This window comes from Dendrobium catenatum, unplaced genomic scaffold (genome assembly GCF_001605985.2).
Source record: "Dendrobium catenatum unplaced genomic scaffold, ASM160598v2 fragScaff_scaffold_1056, whole genome shotgun sequence".
NCBI lineage: Eukaryota > Viridiplantae > Streptophyta > Magnoliopsida > Asparagales > Orchidaceae > Dendrobium > Dendrobium catenatum.
The window spans coordinates 8,279,707-8,306,451 of record NW_021319518.1 but is presented as its reverse complement, the minus strand read 5'-3'; the positions used below and the strand labels follow the sequence as shown (position 1 = coordinate 8,306,451).

The following is a 26,745-nucleotide window of genomic DNA, read 5'->3' as shown; positions in this document are numbered from 1 at the left end:
ACAGATCCACTGAAACAGACAAAAATGGAAATATGAAGAACACATATTCAAGGAGCTTTAAGAGAAATTTTTATCATTATTATTACTTTTTCTAAAGAGATATGAACAATTCTATGTATAAATGCCATTTGAATGTATGCTAATGCAAGCAAGTTTTTGCCCTTTTCCAAATTTCAACATATTTGAATTTGAAGATTTGACCTTATATTTGTGCCTTATCTTTCTAATTCTATTTCTATACAAATGGGATTTGATGCTTGCCTCTAATTATGTGTAGAATGGATTGAATTAAATAAACTTCGTAGTTTCTTTCTTTTTTTAATAGAATTTGATTTCTTATCTTTCTCTTCCTCTTTCAGGCCTCTTTATCTCCTAATATATGATTCTCCTTTCTCGATAATTTTACATCATAGTCTTTTCTAAATTGTTTTAAGTTTCAAGCTTACTGGTATGTAGCCATAGTTTTGCTGGATCTTAATCTTTCCTTAAATGTAAACTTATTGCTATTTAATGTCTAAAATGTGGATTCTATAGTTATATGCCCAATTCCCAAAATCCAAATTTGAAATTAAGTATGATCATTTCTACCTTTAACAACCCCTTGTCCGCCTTGTAATGTAAAATGTTTTCATTGGTTCTTGTTGTGCTGCAAGTTTCATTTGATTTGAGATTAGCAGCCTTGTTATCCCTTCGTTTCCCTGGCCCTACTTGGCCGATACCTATAATTTTTACCAAGTACTTAAAGAACTTTCAGAGACCATTGCCTAGGTTTTACATTTCTGGTTAGGTTTTTGGTCATTTTTATCCAGATTCCTTGTAGCTATGAAGTAAAGCTTTAGAGTTTTAAACAAATACTGCGCTATTTGAGGCCTTGTATTGCCATGTGGACATACTTTAGATACTTTAGATCATGCTTTTTATCCAAACGAACAGAGAAATTAATTTTTGTTCAGCTCTTTTGATCAAAACCTTTTGGCATTTGTATTTCTTAAGTTTTTTATGGAACTGTTATATTAATGCCAACTAATGACTACCAAACAAAAAACTAAGTAGAAATGATGAGGGTTGAATATTTCAATACTAACCTCAGCACTACGAAGTTTTTACAATTGAAATAGGTGCATAACTTCATCCAGTCTGTTCACACAAAAATATTTCACTTGCGTTGATTGTTTGCAGCTTACTTACCAGTTGGCTTGGTATGAAATTTTGTACTATTCATCAGGCAATATATTATCATCCTTTCTTTTTAAAATATAGAAGTTAATAGCTTCTTGGTTTAGATGGTTCGGAATGCCTTTTTCAAGTTACACAAATTGACTATTCACGATTATGAATAATTTTAAAATTGCAACCTGATTTCTTGACGAATTCATGCAGAGCAACCATATGACAGCATCCCTAATTTCAGTGCTGCTGATGCTTTGAGGCTTACTGGAATTGGTAGAAATGAATTTATTGATATAATGAACAAGTGCAGATCAAAGGTACCCTTGCTAACTGTAGTTTATGATGGTATCCTCAATTGCTTAGGTCTGTTCTTAGAGCAACATTGATTCAAATAATCATACTGCTGAAATTTACGTGATTATTGAATGAATCCAGTGAGGGAGGGATATGAGTTAAGGTTTTATTTTATGCTGCTGGATGTTGTTTTCGTTGCCCAAATCACGACAGGCCAGTGGTATCCACGCTTTGAGGCATGTTGAGCTTCTAATGTCCTGTTAACATCAAAGCTCGAAATGTTTTAAAAAACCTAAATTATATTAATGCAATGATATTATTACATAGTTGATCCTTGGCACCAATCAGTTACACCTGTAGAAAATCTCCAGAAAATACAATGACGCTATATAAGAGATATACTTAAATTTCAAGATCTCATTATTATATATTTTGAGGTTGCGAAGGTCCTTTCATTTGAATGAATTATAAAAAGCATAATAGTCGAGTTTGGTGAGTCTCCTCATAACTTTTAGGTCACTCCTTGATTCAGAAAGATAAACAAATGGATGACCTTTTTAAACAGAATATGGAAACTATGGAAGTATTGAGCAAACGATCCTCATCAAACTTAAAAAACTTCATTAGTGCACTGCTGAGTTGATTTTTCATGCAAAAAACAGGTAACGCTCCAAGTTAAAATACATGGTTAAAAAGTTAAAATATACGCCTTGTCCAATATTTTCAAATTGGCGCGCTCTTTTCAAAGGTTGATTAGGTGTCACATGTAAAATGAATCACATTGAATATTTGCCAAAAATATAGGCATTTCATAAGGATCATGTCATCATAACATGTATTGCTTACATTGCAAGTTCTCTTATGATATTGACTTAAGATATTAGTTACGTCTAATTGATATGCAAATTGAGACATATCAATTAGTGCGTCATAGGCATAAGAATTTCAAGCAAAGCATATGATAATGATCTGATTACTCACATAGCATGGTTATCCCAAAAGTGGCTCAAAATGGTAGAATTAATTAAATAAGAATTTTAATTAAGAAATAACTTAATTTTTAGAAAGGTAAAATCACCTATTCAAGGTACTTGATAGTCTTGTTTTTGCTAGACAAAAAGTATGTCAGTATCTCACCAATATATATTTTTTATTTTAAACTATTTTTCGTCACCTAATCTCTCTATAGCCTTAGTTTTTTTTCTCCCATTTTTTTTCTCTTCAGTGTACTTTTTCCTCCTACAAGCTAGGATTTTCATTGAACCCCTCCTTTTTTTTCTTCCTCTCTCACTTGCTAATTAGGTACCCTAAAAATCTTTTATATATAAGCTCTCAAAATTACATTTGTCCTTCCTGCTCATTCTTTCCTCCAAACATCCTTTTTCCTAAATAATCTGCTTTCACCATGATATTGTCCCTTGAAGGGGTTGATAATCTTCTTCTATTTATATAGTAAAAAGCATAAGATCTCTTCTAGCCTAAGAAAATATTTCTTTTAGCTTTAAAAAATTATCTAAGATTTAGTGAATGATTACTTCTATCCTAAAAAGCTAGATAAGACAAAAAAATTCTTTAGTCATGAAAATTAAATATGCTTAATAACTTTTGGCCTAGGATGCTAGACAAGAGAAAAAGATGTATTTGCCTATAAAATTTTATAAAATGCTATATAAGATTACTCCCAAGCTAAGTAACTAAGGATTATTTTTTAGTTTCTTCTACTTCAAGTTACTAAGGTAATGCATAATATATGGCGAGATCCATCATAGGGAACTCTTTCTTTCACCAAGGATCTTCAATTCACATCCTCAATCATATGTACTGCCTCTCCTAATGTTGTGGCTCATAGTGTAGCCTTCAATATTGTTGTAGCTGACCGACTAAGAAGATGTAAACATACTCCTCTCTTTTTCAGCATTTTAATTTAGGCCCCAATTGTAAGTTTAACTTATTATTTTTTTTGGGTTAAGTTTTTAGTTTTCATTGTTGGTCATCTAATTTTTAATATTCAAGAGAGACAATACTTTGTTCTTTATTATCATTACTAGCTTTTTTCTTTGTCATCTAAACATTATTTGGCTTTTACAAAGGTACATATTGGTCTGCAATTAAGTATTTCAATTCCTAGATTTTTTAATGCCAAAAATTTCAAAATGACCAAACACTTTTTTTTTAATGTATTTTAAACATGAGGTAATACACTCTTTCATCTCATGATATTTGGGTAGAACATGCTGTGTGGGTTGGGATTTTAGGTTAACACATAAAAACCCTATACCCTAATGGGCCAAATGGTAGAGACATATGCCCGAGTGCTCCAATTGTGAATTTGCCCAATTTTGTAAACCAAATATGCACCGTAAATGGCTTTGAAAGCCTTATGCAAATGTGAAGAAAAATAACTTATCGTACATCTTGTCATCACTTCCTAAAGACTGAGAGTTGGGGCTCAGTGCTTACTATTATTTATGCGTATATATCGTACTCATCATTCCAATATTAGAAGGGCCTGCAAGTAGGATTTATAGCAGTTAATGAGGGGAAAGCAGAACCATGGATCTTATAATCTCACCCTATATGCAAGCCATCCCAAATGCAAGTATTTATTATAAATGACCTTGAAGGCTTTATACAATTGTTAAGCCAAATATCTTGTCTAACATCATGTTATTAGCTCCCACTTGGAGCTTACTACTATGCTATTAGACCTTATTCTATAGCAGGAGTGGCTCAAGAATGAATATTTATATTAATGGCCATAAACATTGGTAAAACCAAGCATCTATGTTGCACCGATACGGATACGACGACACGGATATGACACGATACGGATACGGGACACGACAATTCTTAAAAATACAAGATACGGATACGGCGCGGATACGACATTATAATATATAAATTATACATAAAAAATAACAAATTAATCAAAGCATAATATTTGAAATGACAAAAAAAAAAAAAATTGAAAGCAACATTATTTGTAGGCTTGTAGCATTGTTATCTTATAATTATCAAATAAAAGTAAGCATTAAATATTTAAATGTCTAGTAAAAAAACAAAAATATAAATTGTCCAACATATGAAGTTTGAACTATTCAATAGAAGGAATGATAAGATTAGCTTTTTCAGTGGTTTGTCTTTGAATTTCGATATCATCTTCAATGAATATCATAGCTTCCAATTCAGGCTCATCAAGTGAAATATTAGCAATTTCTAATATTCCCATATCCTCAAGAGATTCAAATCCATCTCCAGCAACATCCCACATCCTGCTGTCTCCTTCCATATAAGTTGAAAGTTTTCCTTGAGAGAAGCCTGTTGACCTCTGTGTAATGCACAAAAGAAAAAAAAAAAAATCAAATCAGACCAAACCTCGTATCCACGAAACCGGACGGAAATCCCGCTAATTTACTGCAAACGGCGCCGCTCCAGTCGATTTCCCGTGAAATCCTGCTCAAACGCGAGCTCCTGCCTCGATCGAGCGCCAAATCGTCGTTAAATAGCGAGGGGCTGCTCGAACTCTGCCACGTTCGATCCCACACACGACTCTCTCCACTGCCGCGAGCTCTGCTTCCGTCGCTGCTTCCGACGACCGAACCCCTTCTTCCACGACTCTCTCCATCCCGCTTCCTCTCTCCCGCTCGCTGCTTCCTCTCGCACGCCCATTCTCCACTGACGATCTCCCTCCATCTCCGTCCACACCAAGCCGACGCCTTCTCCTCCTCTCTGACCGACCCATCCCGACCTCCTTGCTGCTCGACCTCCTCTGGCCGAGAGAGAGAGAGAGAGAAAGAGAGAGAGAGAGAGAGAGAGAGAGAGGAGAGAGAGAGAGAGAGAGAGATTTCCCCTTACCTTCTCTCCTTCAGTCGAACCCGTCTCCTCCCTCTTCCTTTGTCCGATCAAGCCCAAGAAGCCGCCGATCTGTCCTCTGCCCTAGCCAGAGACTTCCGCCTCCTTTGACATTCCCTCCCTGTTGTTTCGGAAGTTACAACATTTTTAACCGAAGGCAACAGCAGGAGTTCGCTTGCTGTATAGGTAACTCTCTCCTTTCACGCACAACTTCGGCCAAATCCCGTGAACCCGCCGAGCCTAATCGAGAGAGAGAGGGAGATAGTTTAATTAGTTTAAATTAATTTTAATTAAAGTTATTTAAATTAATTTTAATTTGATTATTTTAATTAACTATAGTTATTATAATTAATCATATTTAATTTTGATTAAGTAATTAAAATAATCTAATTAATTATGATTAATTTAATTAGAATAAATTTAATTAATTATAATTTTAATTATTATTAATTACTATTAATTAATTATAAGTTGTTAAAATAATTAATATTTATTAGTTATAATTAAAGCTATTAACTAATTATTTTAATTAATTTTATAAACTATAACTAATTATTTATTAATTATAATTAAATTAATTATAATACTATTATAATTACTAATTATAATTAATTAATAAAAAAAAAGAAGAAGAAAAAGAAAGAGAAAATTTCTCTCTCTCCCTCATCCACAAGCCGCCTGCCGATCCGCTGGCGCAAATAGGTTAATATTTTGAAACTTAGTCTCTCTCTCTCTTACCTCGACCTGAGTGTCGAAGTGGTGCTGCCCAATGCACGTTTTCTCTAGCGTGGTGGGAGGGGGGCAACCGGGGCCGCGACACCTCGACGAGGTAGGCGAGGTGACCTCCTCGATCCCGTGTGCCAACCCCAACGACCACTTGCAAAGGTTATAAGCTCCTAAAACTCTAAGCTTGAAAACTCGATCCGGCGCTTGCAAACGAGGCGAACCGACCAACTCATTGCACGCTTTTCTCTAGCGTGGTGAGAAGGGAATTCGTTGCGATGCTTGCGACGGGGCCGAGTAATCAAAACCCCATTTTCGGCGTTAGCGTCGGATCCGGGAAACGCAAGTCATGCCGCTTTTCTCTAGGCTTGGTGGGATAAGGACCGGTGCAAGAACGCCTACGTCGAGGTGGGGTAAATTATAAAACTGCTTTATTTTAAACTGGTTGCTTCGCAAACCCATTGCACCGCCTTTCTCTGGCGTGGTGGGGAACAAAAATAATTAGGCCCCGCGGTGTCCTCTTTGAAGGGCACCTACCAGTGCACGCTTTTTCTCTAGCGTGGGCGGCAGGCCCAGTTTTTCCTGTAGTTTTCCCGTAAACGGGGGAACGCCGGAATAAGGTTGCCGAATTTCGGGTAAATGCAATTCCATACTTGGGACAATTTGGAGCTTTTACTTGGAACATTGATTGGAGCATCTAAATGTACTTAATTCCAAACTTAAACAAGTCTAATAAGTTCGAAATGGCAAACAAATAAAAGAATGGCCGAATTCAAGTGAACTACAGGGGACTTGTTGAAACTCGGACCGGATTTGTTAACAGAAGTGAACATTGAACATGCAATTGAACTTTGCAAGACAGCAGTGCCATGAATAGAACTTTGGGCTTTTGCAACAAATTACTTAAGTAAATTCAAATTCTAAATAAATATGAGCTCCAAATGAACTTGAATACTAAAAGAAAGATTAACTAGTAATGGTTCAACTTGTGTTCTAATGAAATAGATACAAGTCTTGATTTGGGACTTGATAATGAGCCAACAATGACAATTTAAGTTTCGAACTGGGATTAAAAGTTTGAACTTGACAGAGACTCACTTGAACATTACAAATGAGCCTTGGTGCAAAGAAGTCTTTAGCTTAGACTTGAACTTACACTCCTGGACTCGAGCTTCGCAATGGAGATAAATGATAACGAACTGAGCTATAGTTTGAGTTCAAATAAGTGGCATGTAATCTTTGCCAAGTAACAAATATTAATCATACAAGCAAGGACATGTGATATATACAATGATGAATTTATGATTGATATCATACCATACAAGCAAGCAAATGGAAATAAAATCTCGATATCATGCAAGATGAAATGAACTTCTAATTTGAGGGTGCAGTAGATGAGTTTCAAATATTGACATGGCTCCTAATCAACATGGCTAAATCTTCAAATCACATCAGATGCTATCATGTCCACAAGTCCAGCTATAATACAAAAGAATATAATAGGGAACTTGTGTTGAAAAGGAAGAATCTAAATAATGACTACAGAACCTACAAACATCATGAAGACTCATGCATCAAATGCCATTTTAGGGAAGGTTTGGCATGCAATAAACAATAACAAGGAGACAATTTAGATGCATTCGAGTGATATCAACGATACAAGTTCGTCACATAAATAGCAAGTTATTTTCAAAGGGAGACACATTCGGTTGCAATAACTCATATTTAAGAAATCACATCGGAATAAAAATGCTAAATGGCTTGTGAGTTAGATATCATATAGATCCTGGCAATCCAATTACAAAATCATCTATGAATACGAATGTATGTACAACATCCATGCCATTGGGTAGATGCATAGAAGACTACAGTAAATGCAGTATTCCTGTAGTCAACTTCAGTCTTAAAGATGAATTATCTACCTCCAACAGTAATGGTTGTATTGGGCATAAGACGCAAATCATCAGCATAATCATAAAGAATACAAGTTCCTACAAGCTTCTACAACCCAAGGCAGGAGTATTTTAAGTTAGTGGCACTAATGATCCGCTACAAAATCACAAATAGTGCTCGACAGTCCTACCTGTACGAATCTCGCAGCGACTAATTCTATCCAGAAGCTGCTACGCCATCGCACCGGATTCTGGCATACATTTCGTACATATAGCAGACAGGAGGAGCGTCTTTCCCAGAATACCCCTGCACGGTTGGCACTATAAATTTGTATACACATAAGGTAACTAAAAGGGTAAAAACATTATAGAACCCGCATTGGGCCCCGACGAGCGTGTTATTGTACACACGTGAAACGTCTAAGGGATGCTGGCGCCGGGTTGACAAGTGAATTCAAAGTTCGAAACCGATCCTCCTTATAAGGATCAAAAGGGTCGACAAAGGTTTGAAAACCAACAAACAAATAATGTGGGCCGTTGGGCGACCATAATAATTGTTTTAATACATTCATATTGGCTCCATGCCTCAAGCAATAGAATTCCACTAAACAAGGGGCACGAGGCCAGACAAAACTGATCCTCGCTGTGACAGGCCCGACAGAGTTGACAAGTCAATCATAAGAGAAATGACCACAAACCCCGATGATGGCCGCATTGATTGATTATCTCAACCGGAGGGGTTCAAAATATTTTCAATTCCATCCAAATGTCAGAAAATCTAAACTCCACAAAGTCCAAATAAAAAAAAACAAAATCCTAGAAACTCCAAAAAATCTCAAAATCTCCAAAAATCCAAAAAATTCAAAATTGAAATCATTCCATACGTACTTAAGAAAAACCATCCCCTCCACAACAGTTCTGCCAGGGTGGACAATTCAAATAAACTCTAGCTCAAAAGAGCCAATGCCTAGTCGAAAATATCATAGGATCCATTCTCAAACATCTCTCTTTGCCAGTAGGACGTGGTACGTGTCCTCTACGGCAGTATTTCGCGCAGCAATGGACTGCAGGTAAAGGTTTATGAACCGGGGCCTCTGGACTGAGTGGTTTTGCGCAAATGGCAACCAACAGATAGCGGTTATGGCCAGAGCCAATACGCTCTTAATGACGTTAAATCCTTGAGATATGAATCAATAGGATATGAATCGATAGGACAAAGCCTCTGTCAGCTAAGGTGGATTCAAATTTTGTCCCCTTAGACAAACTTCAACCTCGGTCTCAAGGTCCCCTTGGACGAAGCACCTCAATGGTGCCGACAGGGATCTTCTGTCAGGTTGGGTGACTACTCCTCTGACTAAGTAGACAGGGGAACAGCGATGGCCCCGGGATGAAGGATCATGGGATCTTGATCGGGTCATCTCCTATCCACATCCGCTTTGATATACGATGGTGAAATTTCTATTTTTAAATATCAATTTTCTAAATTCAAATTCCAATTATTTCAAACTTTCCAACCTTCCAAATACCATCTAAACTCAATTTCCAATTCATAACCTAAGCTGCTACTATAATGCAGATAACACCTATATCTAGTATCTGATTGACGCTAGCTTAATCGAAGTTCTCTCTCGTGGATCGAGAGGGGTAATTAACTATAAGGGGCTTTGCGCCTATAGGAACCAGAACTCAGTCATAAAGTCCTACAAATGAGGGCGAATCTCTGGGTAGTGTCTTATCTACAAACCCATCTGCTTCCAAATTTACCTCGGAACTTATTCAGTTAAACTCCTCGTCAAATAATAAAAGAAAAGGAGCGAGGCCGGGGCCGAATTTTCGGAGCCACAAAGCGAAGGTTTGTATGTACATAAACTAAATCTTCAGCCCGTTGTGGAGTAATTTTATTTCTCTTCATTGATTGGATGAACAAATATGTGCTCCAATTTCTTTCACACAAGAGAGGAAGAAACTGGCAACAATTTTAATGGCGATTTGTTTGAAGTAGAGGTGCTGGAAGCTCCATGTATAATCCACACTTTTTTGGTCAATTCTCCACCTATCACGAATGACTGTTGTCACCAAAGTCTTCTAATAACCAAAAATTTAGCAAGCTCAATATTGACATTCTTCTTCTCTCATCATTTGGAAAATAACGCTTCAACATGCCTTTCTCATATTTGAAATTTCTAAATTTTCTGTGGAGAAACCTTTTGAGGATCCTCTTGAAGCCTTTCTTTAGTTGAATATCTTCAAAGAATATTAAAAACAAATAATAAGTAAATATTAAAATTACCAAACAACAAATTATAAATTAATAATGAAAAAATGTTGAAATTTACCTGGGATTTAGTGAGTGAGCCGCATGTAAAGGTGTATTACTTTTGCTCAACCTATATTCTGAAATAGTATAAATAACATTCCAAAAGCTTGAGTCTTCATGAAGTGCTTTCTTCAAATGTCTATATATAATTTCTTTTACTTTGGCTAACATTGAATCCCACATCTTATAAATGAGATGTAAACTAGACTTATCCGTATCCGCTACTCTTAACATCTCATAAATTGGATCTGTGAAGTTTAAGATGTATTCAATATCATCCCACCATAAATCATCTAAAAGCTTCTCCTTTACATACCTAGCCTTTCCAACATCATCTTCTCTATAACAGGACCATTTGTCACTGATCACCATAGCTTGTAGAGCATTTTTAATCTTTTTGAATCTTCTCAACATCACTATAACTGAGGCAAATCGAGTTTCTGGAATTGCAAGCATCTTCAAATTAGAAAAATCATTGAACATAGAGAGTCTCATGGAGTGGTTCATAATAAAATTCCTAATTACAATTGCATCTCCAGCAATCACTGTGGTTCAATGAAATTCATTGTAGGTGATTTCGTTTGCCTCGGTATTCTTAGCTGCACAAATGTTTTTTAAGGCAAGATTAAGCGTATGCATAACACATGGACCATCAGTAGACCCAATTCCTACACCACTAGAGCTCATTATCATATGAAAGATCGACACAAATTAATTCATATGAATTTGAAACATGAAAATTTTTAACTAGAAGTGTATATATGTTGCGCCTATGCCGGGGGTCCAAGGGAACGTTGCCCCCTTGCGGGGTTCGACCTGCCCGGTCAGGTCGTGGGGTTAAGGGGCAGAGCCCCTGCTGCGGTTTCCAAGGGCAGCGCCCCCGGAACAAAAATTTTATTGTAAGAGTTGCTTTAAAGTTTTCTCTACCTTCTCCGTACTGAGCAATACCGAGCAGTACTGAGTACCGAGTACCTAGCAGTACCGAGTACCGAGCGGTACTGACTTATAGTATCGAGTACCAAGTACCGAGCGAGTTTGCGAGCGATACCGAGCAGTACTGAGCGATACCGAGTGGTACTCGGTACTGAAATCTGGTATCGAGCCTAAGATTAAGAAAACGAAGAACGAAGAAAACGAACCTTCAATGCTCACGTCGCCTTTACTGTTTGTGTTGTCGAGCCGCTCCGTTGACGAAGGATTCTGTCAGCTTTAATGCTCGCGTCGTCGAGCTTCTTTGTCGACGAAGGATGATCCTGTCCGCTTCTATGCTCGCGTCGTCGAGCCGCTCCTTCGATTATAACAAAGAAGACAAACACCTGTGCGGAACCGAAAAACCTAGCCCGCCGAAATGTTTAAGCCGCATAAATGAATAGGGATATCGAGCGGACAGCCGAAATGAATAGGGCAAATTACGCGTGTCCGATCAAATTTAAATAATATTTTAATTGGACACGGCAAAGCCGTATCCGAAATGTGTCCGATACAGCATGCCTCGTAAATAGGCGTATCCGTGCAACATAGCCAAGCATATAGTCGAATCTTGTGTCATCGGATCTCAGATTAACATGTCTGATCCTCTATTGCAGCCAATCATTGTTGGCTTTTGTCAACTCCCCTATAAGTTTAGGCGTCCTCTTGCATGTATGGGCCTCTCTCTTTCGACTTTGTTGGGATATCTTTAAAAATTAGCGTGAGTAACCAGGTTGATTTTGAAAGATAGTTCAGTTGATTCTTTTAATAATACTCTAAGCTCTATTTATGTTAGAGGAAACCCAAAGAGTGCCGTAATTGCATAATATTTACGTTGCATTTAATATACATTTCAAATTTGATAGGCGTGTGGTGATTGACTTTTTTTATTTGTTTATTATTATTATTATTTACTTTAATTGTGGGGTCCACTGAAATAGGTCAGAGGTCCTATGCCCTTCATCGATCTGTGAAGGAGGATTTCTAATATGCTAAGTCCATTGTGCAGTTATTCTAATTTGTCAATATTAGTTTAAATCATATAATATATTTTTGCATGGCCCTGATAATTTTGGAAAATGTTTTAGTGACATTTGTATTTTGATTGTCATGTATTCAAAGTTGCTCTTTTGGGATATCCATACCTGGTACCTTTATTTTTTGGCAATGATCCTTTGGCGAGTTCATGGCCCGAGGAGAAACTTGTGAAATTGAAGAATAGCAAATGTGCATCCAAATGGGTTAGGCTAGCCTATGACCAAAACGTTCAGAAAGCTGTGATGTGAACATGCTTAAATGGGCTTAGGCCCCTATTCCGCGGTCCCATCCATTAATGTCATTTAAAAGCCTCACCACAATTCACATAAATGTTCGTCAATCAACTCATAATTGGAAATAAAATGATATTGACTGCATGATTTGAACTCCTAACCTAACCTCTCGAAAAACATAATTAAACACTAACCAATTGAAAAACTATTTTTTAAATATTATCTTATGTATCAAACTTCCATAATTTATTAATTTTTTAGTTGATTCCAATTTTTTTTTTTAACTCATTGTAAACTCAAAAATAATTCAAAACGTTAAACAAATGCTTGCATCTCAACCCAAATAGGTTTATTTTAATTTGCATTGGTCTAAAAAAATTGAGTTTTCTCATTAAATTTTTTTGGAGAAACATATAATATTTAAATGTATAAATAGACTTCAATGACTATCCCACCAAAGCTCATCATACATTTGGGTTGGTCGAAGTCCAGGTTGGGCTTTGGAAGGCTTAGTTAAATGGGCTTAAATGGGTTTTGCATCCCATTTGGCATCCCCTGCCTTCAATTCTCATTCCTTGAAAAGATCAAGGGTGGGCTGGAGTTACAAAATTAGATCCTTTTATCATGTCTCTTTATGTTTTTATTCAAGGTTGCTTTCATTCTTATATATGCTATTTGATCTTGCATATATCTGGAAACAATCTTTGAGATACTATGCTAAGGATCTATTACTTCGATATTCTCATTTATGTGTCCAGCTACAGAGTTTCATCTGCTCTTTTTTGCGATTGCATTCACCTTTTTGATGAATTCTTTGCAACCTCTCTATCATGCCGCAAATTTCTCCTTGAACCATATTATATTTCCACCCCATGCCAAAACAGACTTAAAAGAGCATATTAAACTACATAGGGCATTATGTCTTGATTTTTTTGGGGGGTTAAACGTTATTTTATGTTGTTCGAGATTTCTAATGCTCAAGCACTGCTAATCGTGTAGCATTTACCTTGCAAAATACTTTATTTTCCACAGCTTGACTATTAATTCTTCTTATGAATCTCAAAGGTTTTTAAGTAATCTAATTGTTACTCGACTGTTATTTAGCACAGAACCCAGCATTTATTGTCTTCTGACTATGATTTGATTATTTTGTGGCCTATCATTATCACTTCCGACTTTAAAAATATTTTGCCCATTTGGACTATTCTTATTTAAAGCGTTATTATTCTTTTATTTAGTTGAGCTTTGGTAACGCCCCATGTGTTTTTTTTTTTTTTTTGTAATTTTGCATATCCAGAAAATAATGTGGAAATTAAACAAGTCTATTGCCAAAGAATTGCTGCCCACACAACCTGTGGACTTTGCAGTTGAACCATGGTGGGGAGTTTGTCTTGTTAACTTTACATTGGAAGAATTTAAGGTATTGGTTGCAATAAATTTGTTTTGCATGATGAATTTAACATTAACAGAGTATTTTTTCTTCAGCAATTATGCAACTTTCAAGAATACTAATCAATGTACATGAATCTTATGGAAAATTGTGAAAATTCTTTTTTTTTTCCCTTAGAAACTAACTGAAGAAGAAATGGCAACCATTGACAAAGTTTGCAAGGAAGAAGCAAATTCATTTATGCTCTTTGATTCTAGTATTGTAAAAGGTCTTTATCGAAGGGGGTTGGTGTACTTTGATGTTCCTGTGTATTCTGATGACCGTTTCAAAGGTATGATTTCAGACATAACTTAGAAGCGCTTCTTCCATTGATTGTTGAGTACTGTAGCTTGTATTTGTGACTTTATTATCAGATTTCTGATAAACCTTTTTTCCTTTGACACAAAAAACAAACTTTTTTAATGAGTCCTTTCTTATTATTTTTTGTTAAATAGTGTCATTGTTTAGTTTCTTCACTAATTTTAATCTTGAGGTTTGTGGTTCGAATTAGTAAAATAGCCTCATGTTGCTGATCATCCCTAGCTTGACCTAGCAGTAATGGGACTAAATATGCCCGTTTACAAGTAATAATTTTTTCAGGCCTTCTCTCTCTCTCTCTCTCTCTCTCTCTCTCTCTCTCTCTCTATATATATATATATATATATAATTCATTCAAAATTCGTTGAATAAATATCAGTAAACTCAACCTTTTTTTGTAAACTTATCATTTGCACTTTTAAAGAATTCGAATAGCACTCTTTATTAAATCATTTATAATTTAGAATGATTTTTAAAGGCACAACACAATATAATATTAAAATTACAATAAAATTATTTTTTAAATAAAATATTAATACATGTACTTAGGGCACAAACATTTTTACTTGTGTTTGTATATATGTATGCACTTTGTCCTATCTAAAGAAAAAGGATATTTTCTGACTGATTATTATTACTCTGAAATGAAAATTAACATCATTAATTATGATATACCATTTATATGTGAAATAGAAAATTTAATATTGTTTACTAAATATACAGCATGATGAAAAACTCAACAATTTATACTTTATCATGCCACAAAGTTTAGTTCTGTAGTGATTAAAATGAATCATTAAGTTCTAATTGTACATTTGAAATTAATCACCATAGAGGTGAAGTAAAAAATGGGTTAATCCTAGTCTTGGACTCTCTTTTCTAATAGTGATCATGCAACAATTTTATACATGCCTAATTTTATGTGCATGCCTACCTTTATATTTGGAACATAGCTGGCAACGAAGATTATATTTGTGCGCCTGCAGTTTTATTTGCAATTGAGCTTTTAAACGCAGTGAACTACTCAACTACTTGCTTACTTTTCAAATACCTCGCTAAATAATGCAATGTTTGTTAGAAAGATCTTAAGAAATAAAATGGGCTTTGAGTGTACCAGTTATCGTTCTTTATGATCATGTAGCTATAGCGGATGTAGTGAAATGGTGGTTAGAAATGCTATGTTGACGTGGGAGAACAGAAGAATGAGAGATGTTGTTGGGATAGTAATCTCATTTGTAGCAACAAGAGATGTTGTGTTTTCCCTGTGTTCAATTGACATCAGATTGTATTTCTTAAGTTATTTTCCCATGACATGGCTTTTATGATGATTTTTTGGGCAGATGATTGTCTATATAGTCCTGCTAAGGTAGGAACTTGTGCTTTTGGGTTCCTATTGGCAAGTTTCGCTCCAAATATTCTAATCTTCATGTTAGATATTAGTTGTTAAATGATAGTTTTGTCCGGTGGAAAGTATGTTCTGTTATTAAGTACGAATTTTGTAATAGCTTGGCTTACTGAAACCATTATTTCAAGATCAATTTGTTTTGATCAGTGATCTGTCAACTTGAATAAAAGAAGTTTAAGTAGATCATTGAATGATGGATTTAATTTCTACTGCAATTTACTTTATTTTAGTTTCAGGTTCTAAGCAGATTTTTATATCCTTAATTCTTTTTTTTTTCCCTTGCTTGAATGGGTCTTGATCATTAATATTTGCTTCATTAGTCTCAAGGCTGGAAGGATTTGTTTCTAACAAGGAGCAGTCTTATGAAGATCCTATTGAAGAGTAAGTTCCTTACGATCCAAATGCACTTGATATGTTTCGTTTCTACATTATTTTGTTTGTAAAGGGGTAAATCATTCTACAGATTACTATATGCTGTTTTTGTAGTTTCAAGTGAGAATGCAACTGTTGCAGAGTTGGCTTCAACTCTCCAAGCTGACCTTTTTCAGCTGCAGGCTGCTGCTTCATTTGCTTGTCGATTAGGTTGGGCTGTAAAGATTATAGATCCAGAGTCCGTTCTAAAAAGTTCAAGTGTTGCTATCTCTTCTGGTACTCTTCTCAATGACGATGAAGATGGTTCTATTGCTAGTATCAGTTCAGAATCCTTACGAGTTCATAACCTTGGGATAGAACAGAATAGGCCTCTTTCTGAAACTGCTCGTGTTGCACTGGTTGTGGATGCTAATATAACTTCCTATCTGATGATGGGTTCTATTTCACCAGGTTAGTACTTTCCGTTTATCCTTAAACAATTGTTATTTTTTATGTTTTTTACTACAGCCAATTCTTGCGTGCATTTGACTTATAAGTGAAGAATGGTGCACATGATGGTGAAACATTTTTTTCTACTAGTAGACGTCTAATTGAATCACCTATCAAAAGGGGAAATGTGAAACTACGGAATCATGACGTTAATCTGATCAGGATTTACGATCAGCATTAATAGCCTGAGATTTATTAGTCATCTTTTCCTATTTTATTAGTAATTTGTATTTATAAAATATTAGAATTTGATACTTTTGCAATTTCACAGTTTATTTAGACTTTTTTAAACAAGTTCACGACTCCTACATGAGGAGAACATGACCTAAGTTTTTCATAAAGATTGATTATTGAATAAAATTGTTTTTTCCTTAAACCCTAGCTGTCGGCTCCTCTTTTAGTCTTTTTTTTTTAATTATCACCTGGTCTTCGCGTATTTTTTCTTTTGCCGTGTCAAACATTGTAGCGCAACATAAATAGATGGATCTGGTGTAGGACGACAATTGAAATTGTAGAGAGTAAAAAGGATAGGGGAGATAGACGAATGAATGCCTCAAAGGTAGGACGACAAGCTGAGTGATGAAGCTGAATTGCGAAACTCTGTAGGGAGAAAATCCTCAAAGTGGATACTGCTAGAATTCTTAGACTTTAATTCGTCATTACAATTTAAAACCATCTTTTTTATAGAAATAACAAATATCAAGATAAAAAAATGTATATCCTAATACAAATTCAAATCTAAATTTATCTTAATAATTGTCCAAAAGAATAATTTATTTATAGAAGGAGACACAATGTCCTAATTTAAAATAAAATAATAAAATAAAGTTTAAACTTTATTTCTTGCATGACATCAATTCCCCTTGGCTACAAATAACTCCACTTGGAGGAGTTAGAATATTGCTGGAGGAAGACTGAGAGGTCTTCAGCTGCCTCCTAGAGTTTCCTAGGAAGGTAGATGAATGAGAAATCCATCAAAGAAAAGGTCTCTCATGGGAAATTCATCCCGAACGGAAAATACGAGGGGAAGAGCATCACCATTAACAACAAAATCTACAAATCTTGAAGAACATGGCAACCTTGGAAAGCTATCTTGATGGTTTGAGAGTTTTACTTCATACAGCTAGGTTGACTTGATTTGATTGAATTATTGATTAAAACTATCTCAGACGTGACTGAAGAATTAGTTGACTATTTCTATTTTTTATTTTATTATTTTATCTCTTATAGTTGGGTTCATGAGAACGCTGTAGTTTATATAGATGAAGGCAGTGCTCTTGCATGTGAATGCCGCCTTTGAATGATAAAACCCAAATATCCCTCTTGGATTTCAACTCTAGGAATTTGCTCCAGAACTCGGATTATTTTGTCGATCCTTTCTTCCAACACAAGTTGTCAGCTTATCACAAAATTCTGGTTCTCCATGCTTCTTGAGGTTTCTCTAGCAAGCTCTTTTATTGTTTCAGGTTGTCTCTTTAGTTCCTGGCATATATTCACTTTCATCATTCTTTTGAGAATGTTGGATCCAAAGTTATCTGTGGATAAAGTAGAACCTTAATACGTTCGACGAGAGGAAAAGCAAAGATTAGAAAGAGAAATGAATAATCTAGAGTAAGGAGCTTTGGCATTTCACTAGAGTAAATTTGAGTACAAAAATTGCATATTTTAAGCTCAACCCTTGAGCTCTTTTTTATAGGTTTGGTGCTACGAGAGAGACTACATATTGAGTTATAGATAAGAAAAATATATGCAATATATCCTCAAAAAAAAAAGAAAAAAAAAGAAAAATATATAACAAGTTTTAATAGTTGTTTGGTGTAAATTACATAAGGCATGTAGTTTGATTACATTTGAACAACTATAGACTTGTTGGTGCAAGTTGTTGATTTGATTGAAGTAAGTTGTCGACTTTTGCTTTAGGCAATGTAACTTAAGGAAGTTACCAACTTGGCTGAAGAATGTTGTCGACTTAGCTTAAGGAAGTCACCGATTTGATTAGAGGAGATCATCAACATTGTTTAAATGAGCTCCTAAGCTTGGGCGAGTCCGTCCGGATGATCTTTAGAGTGTGTTGGCTAATTTGCCATGATCTTGGGGAGTTTACAATAGTTTGGTGAGTTTATGCCATTCATTGTTCTGAGTTGTCTGAGTTGTCTTGAATTGAGTCGACTAAGCCTGTAATAGTATTTAGAATATTTAGATGTACACCTTGGGCTATATTGAAAAATATAGATAACGAGGGCATAAATTTTATAGTTAAAGCTGCAATTAAATTGGAGAAATGTCTGAGTACAATATGATTTGGGATTAACATGTCAACTTTGGCAAATTTTTTGTAATTGGATGAACTATGCTACATGGCTTCATATGCTGACCAACAAAAAGTCATTTATGGTCAAGCTAAGGTGTGAGAGAAATGAGTTTGTTTAAATGTGTGGTAAACTAAGAAAAATGAGCTTGAAAATGATCAAAGTTTAAAATGCATAATTGAGTATTGAGGTGTTTTTCGTTCGTGAGGTGAGGCAAGGCATAAGCCTCAAAATTAAAAAAAATGCCTAAACTGAAAATAAATGCTATAAGTATCTTTTATATAACACTCAAATAATATATTAAATGATTATATATTAACTTTCTATTAAATTATGAAGTAATAAATTAACTGACATATGAAATAAAGAAATTACACAAGACGTAAATTGTCAAATGATAAATTAAGTGAAATAAAATTAAATCTAAATATTACAAGAGAAAAACAACGTATAGGAATTACATAAAAGTATCATTTAATATCAAAGTTCAACTTAAAAAAAAAATAAAAATAAAATTCAACTTTAAATTTCCTTATTTTCCAGTACCATACTCATCCACATTTAATTCTTGGAGAAAGCTAAAAGAGTTGACAATAATTTAGAAATCATCTTACTGTCCTCACTGAGGGGTTTTTTATTTGAGTCATCATCATGACAAATTGGTTTCTCTCTGTCTCATTCTGTGGAGTCCAATATTCCTAATTTGCTTATTTTATTTATTTTATTCATATTTATCTTTCATAAATGTTTGTCATTAATCTAGAGATGAGAGTAATACTATAAAATTTTTAGAGGAGGTGGTGGTGATGTGCTGCTTCCAATTGATCTCTGACGGCAGCTACGTCAATGGTGGTTGCAGCAGTGGTGGCTGGCAGGAGGTCAAGGAAGCCATGTCATGACCCGGCTTGAAGGCTCAAATGAACAAGGTTGAAACAGATGGTTAGAAGGTTTAAAATTTTAATTGTTAAAATTATCTCCAATATACTGAAAGAGCAACTAAAACCTCAATACATTTTAGAGTAAAATACTATAAGTATCTTTCTTAGAGTTTTGCGCTTATGATATACGTTTTCTCCGCTTCTACTCATTTAAGCTCTCTGAATAATACTTGTGTTCATTTGTAAATATGTGTGAGTCATAACTTAACTCAGCAAGCACATCATGCTTTTAAATATAATACAGAGCATTTGAATAATATGCATGTTCATTTTAAAACATTAAATAATTTTACTTAAAATTTATTTTGAATATAGCCATCAATATTATACATATCTATATATGGCAGATATTATATCTTTATCAATTATGTAAATAATATAAACATCTCAGGAGACACCGTCTAAAAATAGTACTAATATACTTCATTTTTTATTTCTTTTTTCATAACATTTTTTCATTTACCCGCGCAAGTATATCATGTCTCTAGGCAGTATCATAAGGGGTGTGCTTCATCAATCAAAATGGACATGAAAACAGTTATATCTAATCATTTCATTTATATATCATTCAAGAACTTTCTATAGTACATATGTTGAATCATGCTGATTATCAATAACTTAAAGATAACCATCATTCATTGAAAAAGATAATGCTAGGATTTCTCAATAATCATTAACTAACGAGTATCATTTGGTTCAATGTGATTAGATTATAGAAAACAATATTATTACTGTAAAAATAAGAACATGAGTACTCACCTCAAATTAAATGTTTTGAAGTTTTGCTTTTACTCCTTACTATGATATCGATATACTTATCACCTATATAAATTTTTTTTTTATCATCAAAATAGCTCACAAACTGTTACTCGGTATTTAAATTTTATGTTGTAAGTATATTGCTTATCATTAAATGAATTTTCTATCTTAGATGTTACAGAATTAATATATATATATATATATATATATACTCTTTCTATTTTCTTAGTAGTATTTACTAATTTATTCTCTAAAAATATATAAATCAATAAATTTAATAATTTTATTATAAAAGATATTAGATTTATTTTATTCTAAAAACTTTACTAACATATTTGTTAAAAAAACATTACTTAAATTTTATTAATAAAAACTTGCATTTCTTCCTCATGCACGTGACTCTTGCTTGCTCTAACCTCTCACCCTTTCCAACCTGCAGGCTTTCTCTCTCGCACCTGCTATCAATTTATTTCTCTTGGTCCCTTCCATCTCCCTCTCTTGACATTATATAGATGAAGCTTACGACTCCAAACAATTGAGTTGACTCGACCTCCCCATCTTCCTCCTGAGAACGAACCACTTTGCTCAATCCTTTGTCTTCTTCATCATCTTCGTCTTCCCAAGAATCCAAATTTCAGATTTGACTTGAGCTCCTTCGATTTCCTTGACTTTCAAGTGACAAAATTTGTTGTGATATTGAGCGATGAATCAATATCTTCATTCCCTTCGTCTCCCTTGACAGACAAATTCTGGCATTGAAACAGCCTCTTCATTCCCTTCATATACTCGAACTCTGTCTTCTTCTTCACTCCGTGACCAAGGTAATGTAAGCGACATACATTGGTTCGATTATTACAAATCGAGCGTAAGCTGTTGCGGCTCGGGAGTGCATGAAGGCGTGATTTGTTCAAGGCTTTAGTTTATGATTTAGATAAGTTTTAATAAAAAAAAAAAGAGTGAGATATACGCCTCATGCCACCGTGGCGAGGTGCGGCTTAGCCAAATTGAGGTGCTTGCCTAATAAAAAAAAGTTTGATGCATAAGCCTCAACTCTCAAGGTGTTTTTTACCAAAATTGTGCTGGGGCGGTCCTCAAGGTGAGCTTCATATTACGCAATTTTAAACAACGGAAACAATTATGTTTGATGGACAATAAGAGTGGATTTTGAAAATTGTGAGAAATAAACTTAACTCATTCTTTTGACATGCAAAATGGATTGTAGAACATGCATATGTTACAAGGATAAATAGATTTGATGTGGAAGGATTAGGAAGCAAATGGTAGACTACGGTAGCAAGGCTAAAATGTGTGCAAAGAGACTTGACAACATAAAATGGAGTTTGCACCTCATTAAGCGCTAAACATTGAATTGTTAGGATAAGGATTATGATGATGATGAGTTTTTAGGATGTTGTTAGTTCGCTTTACTACACTAAATTTAACTATTTGTTTTTTTTTTTTCTTGGTGGTAAACCTCTTGCAGGATTGAAGTCCCATGCCGTGACGTTGTATGAAGCAGGGAAGCTTGGCGATGAAGTTATAGCAGATCTTTGCAAGGATCTGTCTACTTTAGAAGGGAAAAAATTTGAAGGTGAACTGCAGGAATTTGCCAATCATGCATTTAGCCTTCGTTGCTTTCTAGAATGCTTACAGTCTGGTGGGATTGCTGCTGATGAAATAATTGAAAAGGTTAACCATCAAGTAGATGTGCAGGTCACCAATTCTGGGATTTCTTCCAATCTAGCTGATGTTGATCCGATGAATGAATGTTGTGGGCAGAAAAAACATGATGATGAAACTATATGGCCTGGTTATAATCAGAATTGCAAGGTTGAATCCGGTATACATGAATCTTATGCACCCATTTATGAGCATGAAGTACTTTCTAGTGCTTCTTTGGAAGTTGATATGAGCAAGGAAGACAATGATTTACAAAACAGCCACAACAGAGTTTCCCCGGATGGTTCAATATCTGAATTGATGATAAAAAGGAAATATCGAGCAGATATCCTTCGCTGTGAAAGCTTAGCTTCTCTTGCACCAGAAACACTGGAACGTTTATTTCTCAGGGACTATGACATTATTGTTTCAATGGTTCCTCTTCCTTCCTCTTCAATTCTACCTGGAGCTAGTGGTCCTATCCATTTTGGTCCACCCTCTTATTCATCAATGACACCCTGGATGAAGTTAGTATTATACACAACAATGGGCTCAGGCCCTGTATCAGTTGTTTTGATGAAAGGGCAGAGCCTACGCATGCTGCCTGCACCACTCATAGGATGCGAGAAGGCATTAATATGGTCTTGGGATGGATCTTCGATAGGCGGGCTTGGAGGAAAATTTGAAGGGAATTTGGTTAATGGTAATATTCTTTTGCATTGCTTGAATTCAATTGTCAAGTATTCCGCTGTGCTGGTACAACCTCTTAATAAACTTGACCTAGATGAGTCTGGAAGAATCATCACTGTTGATATTGCATTGCCCCTGAAAAACTTTGATGGATCAGTTGCCCATGTTGAGGATATAGGGTTAATCCTAGAAGAAAAAGAAAGCTTAAATTCTTTATTAGATGAACTTTCTGGCAAATTTGGTTTATGGACAATAGGTTATATTCGGCTTTTAAGGCTTCAAAAGGAAAAAAGACCTGATTCTTTCATCCCTGACAAGGACAAGTTTGAATGGGTTCCATTGAGCATGGAATTTGGCATACCCTTGTTCAGTCCGAAATTATGCAGCAGGATATGTGATAGGATGGTTTCATCATCTTTACTTCAGTCAAACTCACTCTGTGAGCATCACGAGGCAATGCAAGATCTAAGAATGAAGTTGCGTGAAATTTGTTTGGAGTACCATGCAAAAGGACCAATAGCAAAAATATTTTACCAGGCAGACTATATAAAGGAATCTCCTCGTCATTTAATAAACTACGCCAGTGGACGTTGGAGCCCCCTACTGGATCCTTCAACACCAACATCTGGAGCTGCAAGTGAACACCAGAGGCTTAAAGTAGCTAATAGGCACAGATGCCAAACTGAGGTTCTTAGTTTTGATGGAAATATTCTGAGGTACCCTTCCAAAATATTGTACAAAATCATAATTTTTCAGTTCTTCTCAAAATAATTATTTACAGAAGTCTAGAATACATATAAGGCATCAAAATAACATAAATAAAATTGGACTCATAAACAAAAAAACCTTAGCTACACTAGCTCTTGACAGATTTTAATCGAACCAACCCCTACTCGGCCAGTTTTCTTTTTCATGAAATAGTAGATTCCTCACAGAGTGAGCTCAGCAGGCTATCCCAAAATTCTGTTACAGGAATCAATATCATTATTTGCAATATACAAATAAAAGATTTAAATGATATTTATAGAATAACCGAAAATAACTTTACACTTAAAAAATATAAATTGAATGATTACTTTTGCTTATTGTTTTTTATTTTCTGAATAACAATATAGGTATGGTTTAAACTTGAACATGCATCAGAAATAACATTTTAAAACTTGTCACTTATACTTAAACATTGTTAACATTAACTGTATTTTCACAGAAGTATCAGAGTATGTTTGTTAATAGAATATCATTTATATTTAAACTTATTTCATTTAACAAAATATACAACATATGATTTATGATATGCACATATCTCAATGCTTGCTTATAATTTCACTTCAACTTGCTTTCCAAGGTCAACTCACTAGCTCACAGTAGATGAAGACTTAGCCAAATTTCTCTTATAACTCCACTTCTACTTATGACTCTTTTAAACCTCCCACACCAGCATAGTGGATAAGGCCAAAAATAGAAATAGCACAAAGCATAAAATAACATAATGGAGAGAGCTTTTATAAAATTGCTTATAGTGCACTTCAACATCTCCCACATCAAAACTTTCGCCATGACATATGTGCATGCATAACTTGTATATTTGACATGAAATTATAATATTTGACGTGGACATGAACTTGCATAACTTGTCACATATATGATACTTTAGGAGATAATGCATGTATCATTTGTATATACACTTAACCTTTGCCACTAGAAAAGTCATTTATAAGGAACCTTTAAAATATCATTCTAAGACTTTTAATGTGGCCAGCATTAGAAATATCATTTTTAAAAAAAATTCCTTCATCTCCTAAGCATTTCCGCATCTCTATTGGAATATCATTAGGTCCAAAAGCTTTTCCACTCTTCATTTTCTTTAAAACTTCTCTAACTTCGGTTTTAATAATTTTTTAAAAGATTTATGTCATAATGATTCTTAGTATATACATAACCCCCCCCCCCCCCAAGAGATTGGTATATTTTATAAGATTTTATAGATTTATTATTTATAAATTCTGAAATTTGCAAAACATGGGCATAACAAAATACAGACTTCTACCTTATATTTTGGAATATTACAATATTGAATGCATCTATTTTTTTGTTACTAGATGATAAGCGACACTTTTGGTTCATCTTTAGTATGCAAGTCATGCACCAAATAAGATTTTAGTTCATCTGTAGTATATAAATATACAAATAACATTGGAACTTATAACAATATATATAATAAAAATTCTTATGATACACAAGTAAGGTTCAATGATTATTTGCAGGTCATATGCACTACCTCCCGTCGACGAGGCTGCAACGAGACCAATTGATGAATCACCATTGATGACCTCAGGTAAACTGGAATCATTTGATGCAGAAAGTAGAGAAATAGTCCTGCCAGGTCTAAATCTTCTGTTTGATGGATCTCAATTGGTTCCCTTCGACATCGGTGCTTGCTTACAAGCTCGCCAACCTATTTCACTGATAGCAGAGGCCGCGGCTGCTTCTGCTTCATTGCAGGCAAGTACGGCTTTGTAATAAAGCATTTCTCACGTCAAGAAATTTTGCAAGAAATTGAAATGCTTTTGCTGGATCTTTTACAAGATATTTATTTATTTTCACTGTAAAGGTCGGCTCTTTTATCGTATTTCTTAGCATATAACTATAGATTGATTCATGATCAGAGTGTGGTGCTTATCAAGGAATCCAAAATATTTGCTATTTAGAAGCTTATTGTATGGGATGATTGGAATTTCATTGCAATAATAGGAGCCCTAATATAAGTTACACAGTAGATGGAATGCAAAATATTTCCTCTAATAATAGGAGCTTGTTGCAGTAAACTGCTGCTCTAGATTGCCTGTTTAATCTATCCTATTAAGGTTTTATTTGGGATGGTTTATTATTATTTTTTAAAATAATTTTTTTAGTATGATATTTTTTTTTGTGACCGCAGACTCTTAGAAGTGGATACAGAATCAAATAAAATTGAGTTTTCTATTATTCAAGCTCTTTTATTTATTTATTTTTTATATGTTGAATTTGAAATGAATGAGCAAAATTTTAATTTTTAAATGATATTTAAATCTTTTATTATTGATCTCTAGTTATATTCTCGTTTTGAGATGCCCCATCATTTATATATAGGATGTTAATTGTTAATAATTTAAATGAATATTCTTTCTATTTAAAAAATTGCATTCATATATATATTCGAAATTTGTCAAATATTTATACATAGTCAAATTGGCTTTATTAATCTATTCTAGTTCACTTTTTTTTTATTAAATGTTAGTTTAAAAATAAATTTATTTTAAAAAATTTCAACCAATTATTTTCTCTTATTTTTAGCGTACTTATACTTTAGTAATATAACTTTTGAAGTGCATATAGTATACAATAAATTGAGATAATAAGTTATAAAAAAGCGACTAACTCATCATTAAATGAATATTTTATCTAATTTTTAATTTGTTAATTATTAAACAACAAATAAAAATATTTACTAACAGCATTGATTTGTTCGAACTAAAAATCCACTTCTAACACTAACAAATAGATTACTTTGCATTGGGCTAAAATATGTAAATTACTGCTTGAGTTTTTACCAGAGTTTTGCACAAGCTCGGCCCAAGAATGACTTGTCACCTTTACTACGACTTGCAATTCCATATCTGTGCTAATAGAAGCTTCCCAATTTGCTTCACAACAATAGTTCTTTTGAGCTGGTATTGGATGTTCTTCCTAATTGTTTGGAGAAATTATTTTGTGCGGAGTTCGGATGGAAAAAATTATCCGGATGTGTATTTACGCAATGAGTACATTTTTGTACACAATTTGTATCGAATCAGTGTACACAATATATACACTCTCAATTTAGATGGTTCTTCCCATTCAGACTCCGCAT

General features: G+C 34.5%; 1 protein-coding gene across 2 annotated transcripts in view; it reads left to right on the top strand.

The window, feature by feature from the left end:
* LOC110105000 (protein FAM91A1) overlaps positions 1–25,658 on the top strand; it is a 34,353-nt gene extending 8,695 nt beyond the window's left edge. For both annotated transcript variants that reach the window (XM_020834332.2, XM_020834333.2), the window contains 7 exons: positions 1,381–1,487; positions 13,786–13,908; positions 14,056–14,209; positions 15,961–16,021; positions 16,104–16,462; positions 21,991–23,572; positions 25,121–25,658. In XM_020834332.2, the coding sequence (XP_020689991.1) occupies positions 1,381–1,487; positions 13,786–13,908; positions 14,056–14,209; positions 15,961–16,021; positions 16,104–16,462; positions 21,991–23,572; positions 25,121–25,376 (2,642 nt within the window). In that variant the 3' untranslated portion in view covers positions 25,377–25,658. The remainder of the gene's footprint in view (positions 1–1,380; positions 1,488–13,785; positions 13,909–14,055; positions 14,210–15,960; positions 16,022–16,103; positions 16,463–21,990; positions 23,573–25,120) is intronic.
* Positions 25,659–26,745: the final 1,087 nt, after the last annotated feature.